Raw genomic sequence first — 13,269 nt, forward strand, 5'->3', positions numbered from 1 at the left:
GATATACAGCAGGATTTGTTATTTTAGTGCGAAGAGCGTGGGCGGTTATTCTTATTTATATACACCTGTACAAGGCAAATGACTCATGATCTACGTCTTTCTTTGCAACATGTATATTTTAAGCTATTTAAATATCATGTCATTAGAATTTTACTTATAAAGTACGTGTTATCAGGTAGGCGTGAGATGCCACCTGTCTCGGCCTTGGCCCAGCGTGGCCTATAATTACGATGCTGTTGAAGTTTGTAACAAGTACTAATCCCTAAAGGGTAGAATTTCGTGATGTCGGATCACGCCGCCGCTGCCCTTCCTATGCTAATTCAAGGTCTATAATTTATGCCAATTGTCTTTAAATTAAAATTCCTTATGAGCTTCTACAGTTTTGAACGTAATGGAGGCCAACATTCGGAGTCCTAAATAAACTAATCGCATGTAAAGTGAATAAAATTTATAAATTGTGAAAACAAAATGATTAATCGTCAAACCTAACCAACCCACCCTTCACCGTAGTTAATTGTGTATGAATGAATATGTATTTACAAACAATTATTTTAATAGCTATAAGTGAAAATGTAAGCCACCAATATTTTACAAAACAAACAATGAACCCCGGAACCAATATTATTTTTGTAGACCTTGTGATGAAAAATCAACCAGTACGAACTAAAATACATCAGTATCGGTGAAACCGATGGGAAAAAATTGTGTTTAGCCCTACAAATTGGTGGGTTTATCTTACTAATTATTGATAACCCAAATAAATAATTATACAAGTTCCCAAATTAATAGTACCTTACAATAAGGATACCAAGGTTTTAATAGTTGAGCTATAATATTAATAGTTGAGCTATAATATTGATAGTTGTGCCACGGAGGCGGAGTCGCCGTGCACTGCAGTACCAACCTGAGATCGTTCCAACTCCACTGAGTTTGCTTAGTAACGAAGATGAGGATCCGAACATTCCATTCGATGTGAGACCTTGTGCTAAACTGCTGACAGCTCTGAAATGCAAATAATAAAAACCATTCAAGACAATGCCCGTGTTACCAACATGATGAGAGAGCTAAACGCATGCCATGTAAGTTGATTAAGATGAGTTATGTACTAGAAAACTGTACAACAGTATCGTTAGAAATTGCATTTACACTACTCAGTACAAAATGGAACATATTATTTACAAATTAATATACAAATGAGTGTAGCCACACTCTAGTGTTGAATGCAAGACGCCTGCCACGGCCACGCTCGCGCGGTAAAGTAAACTAAAGTTTCCTTGTCTGTGTACACGAGCAGTTTAGCATTTCTGGGAACATTATATTAAATACTATACACAGAGCTATGATAGTATTCAACTAATGAGGAGTGGCAGGTACCGTGCATTCAAGCAAGATTTAGCTCCAGTTTTCCGGCAACTGTAGGTGACGAATGACATGACACAATCAGATCATGTTTATTTACAATATACATACAATTATATTTAACTACATTTGAATCAAAGGTCACTAAAACATGTATAATACTTGTTTTGACCACGTGCCTGTTATTAAATAGTGCTCGCTGCAAAATAACTAATAATCGTCTTAGCAATTACTGCAAAATATCAAAGTTTTTTAAAGATTTACCTAATTAGGGTTTTACGTGTGTCACGTGTGATTGTTTAAATTGTGATCCATAAATAATGCAACAGATTTACAAACAATTGTATGTGATTTGTTTATACACGAGTCTATTAATAAGACACGGAGGTATAACATCACTCGACAATAATTCGGTACATAAATGTACACAAACTATCTTTTTTTAAGTGTCAATTAAATCTTTTATTGTACAAAACTACTGGATATTTCAAGGCAATAAAATCACAAAAGATATGTTATTAGAGTTTTTATTCGTACAACTATTAGGTAGTTATTACTGAATATATGACTTTCATACTAATAATAATTTAAACGCGTCACACAACGTTAGCTTCAAGTGACGTTAGCTGGCGTCAACAAAACCCTGAAGATCTCACAGTTCACGCCACCGACGTGATTACGGGCCGAAGCATCAATCATCGAAACATACCCGCGACAAAAACCGCCGCGATCTATTGTTTTAGCCTAAACATTTCCATAGATGAATCATCACAGTCATCATAGGTATATGTGTAGTGGTAAGTGGCACCTGTACTTGGCGGTCTCGGCGCCGGGCGCGGCGGACACGGGCCGCAGCCCCACCGGGCCCAGCGCGGCGCCCAGCGGCGGCGACAGCGGGGAGGGGCCCCACTTGCGCGCGTACTCCTGCAGGCTGCCGGCCCCGAACTCCAGCGAGTCGCGCCGCGCGCCTGCAACCACAGCGTTAGCGTATCGGGACGTGACAAGTTATGCACATAAGCTGAGTGAGTAAGATTTCGTTTTTATGTCTGCTTTTATTTGATTTATATTTTAGCATGTCTAGAGGAGATTAACTGACGAGGTTAAATTAACCGTGATCAAATCCACAAATAGGAAAATAGGCATCACTTGTCACGTTGCAAAACATATGAGGAATAGTATTATGTTTTATGTACAACATTACGTGATATTTACTGATGGAAACGTTTCGTTGCGTTAATTATGTACAAATTAATTAACTGGCACTACATAAAGAACTTTACAAAATACAATGTACAAAAATGTTCATGCTGAAATTAAATTATACAAGTTTACCAGTTAAGTTACTTTGACAGACTAACTAAACTGAAGAGATTTAATTAGTCTACAAAATCTAAAAAATACCTTTTCACAAGCATTAAATGTTTATTTTTTATACAAGATTATGATTCTAAATACAACCGTTATATACTAATCGTTGGATTGCATTTAGTATGTATAAAGAGTGGAAAACTGTAAAATATAAAGTAGCCAATGAGATAATGTTTATCACTAAGTATGTTCGACCAATACATATTCATAAAATTGTCACCTCACTTACAGAAGGCCAAAAGATATTTAAATGAACTTGTCAATAACAATGACTTTCATTCTTTATAATTCAAGCACATAAAATGTATTGCTTGAATAATGACCGTCGAAATAGGCCTAAAATATTTCAAACATTTAGCCTAGCAGCCTTTAGCAGGGTAAGGGTAGGCACTAGGAAGTCGCCGTTCTCCAGTCGAGCTTTTCAGTTGCATAATGAAGCAATAATACTATATTTCGTATACGAATGATATTAATCATAATAAATTATAACAATATTTTATAGAAAAAAATCAGCATAAATATCAACTAACTGGCTTTGAAAGTACAATACGTATGTTTAGATTTATAAAGGTAAGTATTAAATGAATAATTGAACCAATATGTGGGAAGTTTGAATATAATGGTACCTGAGACGGTCTGGTGCTGCGAGGCGGCGGGCTGCGGCTGCGGCGCGGGAGCGGCGTGCGCGGGCGGGTACTGGCGCGGCGCCAGCACGCCGCCGGGCGACACGAGCCGCAGCGGCGTGCCGTTGCGCCCGCCCATCACCAGCGAGCCGGGGTCGTAGTACGGGATCACGTACTGGCCCTGCCCGTTCACCTGCTGCTCGCCCTGCTGCGGCGTGAGCGGGCGGCGCGGCTGCTGCGCCGACTGCTGCGCGGCCTGCGCCACCAGCCCCGGGTACACGCCCCACGGCGCCGCCACGCCGTAGTACGGCGGCACGCCCGCGATCAGCGCGCTCACGTAGGGCGCGCCCTCCTGCCCCGCGTTGATCACGTAGGGCGCCTGCGTGAAGGCCTGCTGCGCCGCCAGCTGCTGCTGCAGCTGGAACTGCTGCTGCTGCTGTTGTTGCAGCAGCTGCAGCTGCGCCGCCGCCGGCCCGCCCGCTGCCGCCGCTTGTTGCGACCGGAACAATTGCTGCAACAATCAAATAGTCTTTAGTATTACAATTACGAAATAAGCATTACCAAAATATATTTTTTGGAACAGCCACTGAACGTAGAGTAAAAGCGATGTAATTAGTAAAAACAATTAATTGTGAACTGGAACCCATTTACTTTGTTTCCGTTCCGATGGTAGTGTAATGCATACTGTATGTGAACAGACACAGTAGCACAAACGGTGCGTACGGTGAATCGGGTAGCAGTTTAATTAATGGTAAAGTGTTTTTCCAGTGCTCTGGGAGACTACATTCTAGGAGGTTCGCTAATTAACGCAATCGTTTAAAAAGTTAATAACAAGCGGCTCCGCTGTCGGACGCACATGCTGCCGTGTCGGGTGAATCGCCGCGTTCTTTGCGTATCCGCAAAAAAAATATGAAAATCGTTATGCTTTTTGTAGCCGTTGCTTTTAATATTTGTATTTGCTAACTCAAAGGTATTTAGAGTGGTGTTAGATAATGTGCCGTATGTGATGTCAATGGCGACACTGGGACTACCTGTTGAGAGGGCCCAGTTGGCGAGAGGCCAGCGAGCGGGCAGCAAGCGGCATAAGAGCATTCATGAAGTAAACTGTAGTAAATATCAATTTTAGCTAGCAGACTGCCCGCGGCGGCCCCACCTGCTGACTTGACCCATTTATCACACCCACTACAATCATCTATCACCCAAGTATATTTTCATCTACATACTTTTAACATAAACTGAAACTTCATACAGCCCTTTATTTACGGCAACGGGGCGTCTGTAGGTAAACGTAATCATAATAACAAACATCGCATGCGGCTCTATAACAACGGCAATATTGACAAACTTGATAATGTGAAACAGCCCCGGGCAGAAGAGACAATAAAGCTAGAACAGATGCCTGTCATCATCATAATTTTAATGACGCCGCTCCAACATGCCAGCCTATTTAATTTTTCATTAGCTAATTGACAGTCGCGAATCATTATCTAATGATATAACTTTGGAGGAGCGACGGTTTGGGTTTGATCTCGTAACAGATTCCAATTTAATTAATGGAGGTGGTGTAGTAATTGTGCAAGGTGTAGCACGGAGCACGGGGGCTGCACGGCACGTGCGCAAAACAGAGCAACTTGACCGCAGCGGAATTAAGTCACCCCGTGTCGCTGAGGCGGCGGCGGCGGCGGCGCGGAGGCTGCGGGAACCGTCTCGCATTCAATTAGACGTTCAGTAATCCTGCTGCGACGAGCTCCGATACCAATTACGGTGTTATTAGTTGGCTGTGCTCGTGCCGCGCTCAATCCGGTCACCCACAAGCGCTCCAACCTCTAACTCCGTTTAGCCACTAGCTATTTGCCTGCCCCTGCTCATGAATTATCCATATCAATTAACTAAGACGCTGTAATAGTTACAGTAACTAATATTTTGAGTAGGAGCGATTTTTTAAATATTTTTTTCCTGTGATGGTACGGAGACTTTTGGATGTGAGAGATAGTCTTCGTGGAAACACGAAGATGTAATCTGCCTTTGGGCTGACCACTGATACAACTCTAACGTGTATAGGTAGTGAACAAAGGCATCCCATATAGTAGTGACGATTCATCAAGTGCGACAGACGTGGATGCTGAGTCACGTGAGAGGGTACGGGCCGGGGCTGGGGGAGCATTTATTATTTACGATCCCGATGACGACGAGTGCCCGTGAGGACTGTCGCAAACAAATTACGCGACAAAGCAATCAATTACAGAGACAAGAACGCTGCTGCGACTCTTCAATCGAACGCTCAGTCAACAAGAAGCTTTTAGCGGCAGCGGCGGCGAGGTGCTACGTGCTCCCAGTAGAACCAACACTAATACCTTCTAAAGTGTTCGTGTTTGTCAGAAGACAATTGAGTCTGGTAAATTGCAAGAAAAAGCGTTTTGGTCGAAAATTAGATTGTTGATCGAGTACAAAAGGTAATTTGGAGGGTAGCAGCGCGGAGGGCGGCCCGCAACGAGATTACTCGCGTCTGCACGACGCGGCGCGGGGCGGCGCAATCCGAGCTGAGTCTAACAAGGTTATCTGCCCGCGGCCTTCCTCATCGTCTTTGGGATCACTTCTCTATATTATCAGCTTCTTAGAAACTACTTTGGGCTGGTATTATGAACTAATACAATAAATATATGAAAACGTTTCCGGCTTCGGGAAATATAAGAAAAGGCAAGGTGCCCGACTTACAATGAAGAATAGATAGTTACTGGTTTTTATTATTGATTGATCCTTTCCATTTGTATACACATTTTATTTTCAATACTTACAAGAAGGATTTGACATAATTTTACAACAACTTGTAAGTAAATATTTTCGTCCCGTCTTATAAAACTTTTTTGAAAAAACCGTAGATTGATCATTTCTCAGTTAAAATTGGATGGTAGTTCGTATTTGGTTGATATGTCGTTCCTTGTGTAATAATAATAAAAAACATCAATGTGCCAAGTAGTAAGTTACTTATTTTAGTTTTAATAGAAGATTGATTGGATGTGTAAAGACAGCAGCGCCTGCCGAGTGGAAGGTGGCGAAGGGCGAGGGCGGGCCGCTGGGCGGAGCCGGGACCCGCCCACAGCGACGCCCAGCCCTGCCGACCAAATACTTTTCTCTCTTTACTTAGCATTAGAGGATTACAATTATGTATTAACAAGCCAATCTTCATGCGAAAATCTCTCAGAAAGCTCGGGTCATCCCACAACAAAAAACATACGAGGTTACTGACCGACAGTATTTTTTATTTTGGTTAAGGACCGCAATAACGTTAGGTATTTCGATACCCAAGTTCATTTGCATTGTTCGCGAGGCTGTTAAGAAAATATTTTTTATGTTGTATCAAATAAAATAATCGTTTTTAGTTTCTCTACAAAGGCAATCTCTTATGAAGATTGGTCCCGTAACGAATCCAAAACGAACGATACGACCATTTTTTTTATCTTATTAAATTTATACTTAATTATACTAGAAGACGTTGATAATTAATAAATACTTTAAGTGAGTCCTTATACCATCAATAAAATTTACAAAAAAAGGTAAACGTGTCAGATATTTTATAGTGGCAAGTATTAGATGTCGTGCCGCGGCCATCAGCCACGTCCCGACGCGCCGGGCGCGGCCGGACGAGGCTTTTACCCAAATTAGCGCCGCGCCCGCGCCACGGCGCACCCCGCTCGTAAACGCCGCACCTAGCTTCCCCTAGCTGGCGAGCCATGTGGAGTCACCACCGGACATCAATGTATGTAGTACGTAGCTATATTGAGATGTCATATTTCCAACGTAACTTTCATCACCTTTGAGAACTTACCAACACAATAACAATAAATCTTTAGCTGTAATCTAATGCATCTTTTTTTTTCAGTGTATAAATCGAATTTATCCAAATGTCTAATAGCTTTCCATTGCCCACCACCTCACCTGCAGGTGATTGGGTGATGACGGTGGAGGTTCTAGAATCTATACGTACAGGTTTGGACATTGGCATAGGTCTCCTCTCAAAAATACCTATACACAAGTAATTTCTGGGTCAGGCACACCAGTCAGGTATCCTGAACTTGTAGAAACACATTGAACAAAATGATGACTTGAAATGTCATGAAATCCCACATCAAATGCGAAAGACCCATAACGTGAAGATACGAATGCAGAGCCATAATGGCTATTAAAGGGATAAACACAAACCATTCCGCATTACGTGATGACGGAGGCTAGCGATCTAAATATTCAGAGTAGGACAACGACGAGGGGATTTAAAGGATCACTTGACCGAATAAAGACACCAGATTTACGAAGTGTGGTCGGGCACGTCGCGTGGCGCATCGCTACATTCAGAGTCGGGATTGCTAAACAAGACCCATCCCCCGCATTCAAATAAGCATATCAGCCAAACCAAAAACTTCCTCTTCCAACATGGTAATAGATATTCAATACATACAGGCTGTTTTCCCAAGTATGGATGAAACGAAATGAGATATATCAAAGAAGATATCATTTTCATCAATAAGTTTTTGGCGTTTCTATACCCAGCGGTTTGAGCGGTAACCTACATTGATTCTAGATTTGTTATTCAGGACAAAGGATTTAATACGCCATCCTCTCTACAACAGGTGTCCCGGTCAGTCAGTACGCATTGTGTAATATGGTTTGACGATTTGCTCATTTCATTCCACCCTGCACAACTTTCTGAATGGTAATGGATCTAAATGAATCCAAATCTAAAACGTGTGACGCAGTAAGTTGGTCATGCGGCCGAGGCTACTACGTGGCTATTAAAGAACAAATTATCTCTACACATAGTTGGCATGAACAACTAAAATGTTTATGTTTTCGTACATACAAACACAATTTATTAAATTAGTAAGACGAATCTATGTGTTTAAAGATGTTGATAACTGAAATTGTGTAATGTTCGAGTTAGAACTAATCATCGATTGAGTAAGGGTATGTTTGGCAGAGTCCCAAGTGGAGAGGTTTCAGAACGACACGCGATATACAAGCCGATTTGGCAGGTGAGACGCATCGTACTAGATTCAGTCGGCGCTGATGGCGCGGCGAGGATGTTTCTACACGCGAACTGCGGAAGCGGCCCGCTTATCTCCCCGCAGAGCGCCCGCCGCGCCGGCCTCCACTTTCGTGCTGCACCTCCCCCCATAGTCAATGTGTGTTACACTAAACATTACTTACACCTGTTACTACTACCAACTTTCCATCTTATTCACAATCTTTAATTTAAAAACACTGGCGTAGTCTTTATGAAGCTGACGGTATTTGAGGCATTCTCTGCAAATAATGCACGTAGTAATAAAAGCTAAACCAATTACAACAGGAAAATGAAATGAAAAAAGCTTTACCGACCGTCGCACCCCGAAAACAAAGGCGGAAGCGGAATATCAAAGATGCGAAGGTGGTGAAAATGGGAATATATTACACGGCGAGCGGAGCCAAGTAATCATACGCACGCAAGAAACTGCCGCCGCCCGGCAGCGCTAAGCCAGTATGAAATAACTCTTCTAAAACCAATAATTCATTTTCATACCACTTTAATATTAGGGTATTTTCAAAAGTGTTTATTCCCCCTACCCGTAAATTGCCCCAGCTCGCGGCATTCACCTTGACAGTATTAGGGAGGTCGCAGGACGTAAGTGATGGCAGCTAGACCTTCAGGTAACGAGGTTGGCTAATGAAGTGCCACGTTAGGGACTGCGCCACACCGCTCCAATTTCTTACTAACTGGACCCTTAAAACAACTGCCTGCGCCTTTTACCGCCTGTACCCCTTTCAATAAATAGCGACCCTATATTCTTCAGAACAGTGGCATACAACTTGTATTCTACTAGCATAAGTAGTTATATTCTATCCAAAATAAAAGGAAAAAAATGTATTTATAAAGCGTTAGCACCTGCAAAAGACATAATTATGACAGAAAATACGTAAAATGAGAATAAACTTAGTAAACCTAGTTATGCCGCTCGAGATGGCAGAGGGTTGCGAAAATGGTTTCTTAATACCGTGACTTTGAGATGAGCCCCGTTTGACAAACGGTGAGCGATATTTTTAAAGGGTGGGCCGCGAGTAGCGTCGCTTATAAAATGAAAAGTAAAACTGAGATAAACGATTTTAATTGCAAGCCGTTGTAATTTCTCAGACGATGCGTCCGGTAATTTGAATTGATGTAATGGACAACATTTCAAAAAACTAAAGCTGCTATAAATCGAAAACCATTTCGAGATTTAGCTCTAAAGGCCTCAAAAAAAATGTTTTTGTATTTTTTGGATGTATCATTTTCGAGAAAATCATAAAATAGTAAAAAAGTGCTGATGACGTCATGCATCAGGTGCGATGCATTTTGATGATCAAAGCCTATAGATTTAAAAACAAAGTAACTGTCACTTTCATTTTTGATTGACGTTGACGTTTTATCGTGACGTTGTTGTTTATTTGGGCTATTTTCATTAATTCTGTTCTGACACTTTCTGACTATTTTTTTTATTTATTATTAAGAGATGACCTCTATATAATATGTCCCAGAGCATGCCACCGCCTACACAGCTGAAAAAATGCTTCTGCTTATTTTTTTACATGATAAGTACCTACTTTCCATCATCAGAAATATCAAGGTCATTTGAAAATGACCCATTTGTTGGTTGGCATGTAAACAAAGTTTAAATGTCGCTTGTCAGTGTCATTTATGTTTTTTTTCGAGACTCAGGCAATAGACAAAAATAAAAATTGAGCCTAATATGTGGCGTCACTTCCGGTTTTAAAATAATTAACTTTAAAGTTAAAAATAACATGCAAAAATTTATGTATATACAAAATAAAAAAATACGGGTCCACTAATTTTCTATAAACTTTCCGAAAAACTAATAAAAATATAGGGTAAAGAAAATGAAATGTTGTCCATTGTTTCAGTACCTAGTCATGGTTTGTTATTTAACTTTCACAAAAAAAGCGAAGGCAATTATTTTTGTACATTGATTAATCTCAAAGGCAAGTAGCTTTTACGAAATGGCATACAAGTATAATTTGTTCAAACGTTAGCGAATAAGTTAATAGTACATCGACCTTAGTAACGGTATTTACTGTATTCGTTACGGCAAATAACTTTTAATTCTTGTCTTTATATCGGCATTCACTGCGAGAGGTCCAAACTCTAACATACATCGGTATGGTAAGTATATTTAAGCCTTTTTAGGGTTATAGGGATTTTTACAAACCAATTTAAATAGGTATACAGTAACCAGCAATAACAGTTTTCACAGAAGTACAAATATTCGTCAGTAAAAATATTTCAGTCAGTATATTTGTGTCTTCTAGTATCATAAGATAGGTATGTAACTAAGCAACGTTACTTTGTATGTTAGACCTATGATATACGTTCTTCTAAAGGACCATTACAACAAAAGTTAACTGTTACATTTACAACGAAGAAATTGACATACCTTATCAAGTAACGTATACATTTCCTATACGTATAAATGAACTTTCGCGATGGACATTAATTAAATTCAGTTCATTTATTTCAGATAAGATCCATAATTTGTATTTGTATGTTCGGAATTTGTATTAACATACAGAGATTAGTACCTAACACCACAAGGAACTAAATTAGTATTAGATTGTGTGTGTATTCCGGAATTCCCCTGAGACAACCTGTTAGGCGCAGCGAAGCTCGCGGGCAAAAGTTGTGTATAATATGCAAATGTGTGCAAGACGTCGATTAGGGTGGGATAGTGCCGTTACGAGAACGGAGACATTGAGATGGTCGAGGTGAATGTACGCGCGAAGTGTGCCACGGGCCGGAGAAACAAGGCCCCGGTATACCGTTAGCTTAACGCGGTCAGCGCAGCGCCGGCCGTCCACGTTCCTACGTTTAAACTTTATTATAACACTTCTCAAACAAACTGTTAAATTGCAATTACTTTTTAGCGGTCAGGCGAAAAAGTCTTAAATTATTAACGAAACCGCAATGAAACCGATTAGCTAATGTCTCTGGTTCCGGTTGATTACTTGCTTTGTTGACAGGATGGAATAAATAGCTGTGGTAAAAGTTTATTCTTATTTCATTCATAATGGTCTATGTGGTCATCCTCAGCGACCTCAAGTCAAAATCTCCTTAGACGAAGCCAAGGAAAGAACCTAGGACAGGAACGTCTGGAGAAGAACTGTGGAGGCCCTATGCTCCACGTGGAGTTAGAGGAATTATCATCAATGGCCTATGACGTGGTCGATGGCACAACCTCGTAAATTTACCTTATTCCTAGTTGCAGCTAGCATCAGTGAACGACTGAGTTCTAACAAGATGATGATGAGAGATATGATGAGATTATTTCTAAAGTTCAATAAAAAGTTTGTTTCAATGTTGATACATAGCACATCATTTCGGATGCAACTGGTGCGGGGTAGGTAAATAAGTAGATAGTATTAAGTCAGTCGGGGAGCGGTTCAAAGGTTCAGTTGTGTCGGCGAGGTGGCTGCGGCAACTCCGCGTCGCCGCGTGGTAATCGGAGCGTTTCTAATACCCACGCTTTGACTCGGTTTCACCGCACGCTTCTTGCCTCCGTTCTTATTTATTCGTTTTACGAAATCGTTTGAAATATGATAACGTTGGAGCGCTGAGCGATTCGCTCGCCGAGTTCTCATGAAACTTCACACGGAGAACACTTCTTGCAGCCATTTAGTTATCGAATTCCCACTATTATAGCTAACGGATCGGCATCGTATCTTTTTTCAGCATTAGAAATATCTCGTTATTGGATATTCAATAGTTTGTAGAGTTTTGCGTAAGTTGTCGGTATCTACAGAAGCGCCAAGTTGTGAGGCGGTCTAAACAATTATGGTGATGAGCGTCTGAAAGCGGTCAAATGAATATTTTTCACAATAATTGCGTCGGTGGCGCGGGCAGGTGAGGGCGCGCGCTGCGGCGCGCAACAATTTGCATCGCAAATGTGGGAGGCGCAGGGAGAGGGTGGCGCGGCGTGCTGCTGCGCGCTGCTCGCGCCGCCAGCAGACAATGTCACAATCAGCACGCCTGCGGACGCTTTTTGGCCAACGTGTGATTGCCGATTGTGGAGAGCCACAATTACCGCGGCCCGGTTATACGCATCATAAGCTTATGATGATACAATCATCACCATTTTTCTATCAACCTTATCATTAAAATGCAAGAACTTTTTATATTATTTAATAGGAGTACTTACTTGGTTCCCAAAATAAAATATCTACATTGTACTTGCTGGAATTCCACTTCTCATGGGAGTAATTAGAGTCCATATATGTATATTTATTTATATATGGTCTATTTCCAAGCAGCAGAACAGTCGGTTCTTAAGAATAAAAGCGGCAGCAGAGTTGAGAGGCGTGAATTAATAAAGAACTTCTCCCGCGACGCGTCATGACGGCCGACACGAGTACCGCATTAGATGTTAATGGTAAAAAATCACAAAAATCTCCCCTTAATTACCAGTTAACAATTTTGCTCAGCGAATGCTTTCTTTTGTTCGAGTTAATCTAAATTCGTACAAAAACTTTCCACTTCGCCCAATGTTTTTTTATGTAAAGAAAAGTAAGTTAATAATTTTAGGACAGCATAAATATGACGAGGAGCTTGATAGGTAGCTAAAAATATGCATAACTTATCCAACACAGGTAAACCTATTACAGAGAATTCTCCCTGCATTGTAAAGGTGAAATAACAGGGTGCGAAGTTTAGCGGTCACTGATTTAACAGATGGAGGCTATTTGTTCAGCTCTCGAGTGCGAAGCAGCAGGTTGAAATATGAAGACCATCTGGCTAAACGATCCAATCACTGCAAGGGTTAAAAGATACCACCTTCGCTACGTCATTCTACACTTTTTTTGTAGTTTTTAGCAAAAGACAGATTGATAACGTTTTTTGTGT

General features: G+C 41.0%; 1 protein-coding gene across 6 annotated transcripts in view; it reads right to left on the reverse strand.

Moving 5' to 3' along the window:
* Positions 1–13,269, reverse strand: part of LOC105381096 (maternal protein pumilio) — a 76,487-nt gene that overhangs the window by 7,297 nt on the left and 55,921 nt on the right. For all 6 annotated transcript variants that reach the window (XM_038108317.2, XM_038108321.2, XM_038108319.2 and 3 more), the window contains 3 exons: positions 3,354–3,861; positions 2,168–2,327; positions 905–1,002 (listed from right to left, as the gene is read on the reverse strand). In XM_038108317.2, the coding sequence (XP_037964245.2) occupies positions 905–1,002; positions 2,168–2,327; positions 3,354–3,861 (766 nt within the window). The remainder of the gene's footprint in view (positions 1–904; positions 1,003–2,167; positions 2,328–3,353; positions 3,862–13,269) is intronic.

Source organism: Plutella xylostella, chromosome 15 (assembly GCF_932276165.1).
Source record: "Plutella xylostella chromosome 15, ilPluXylo3.1, whole genome shotgun sequence".
NCBI classification, from domain to species: domain Eukaryota; kingdom Metazoa; phylum Arthropoda; class Insecta; order Lepidoptera; family Plutellidae; genus Plutella; species Plutella xylostella.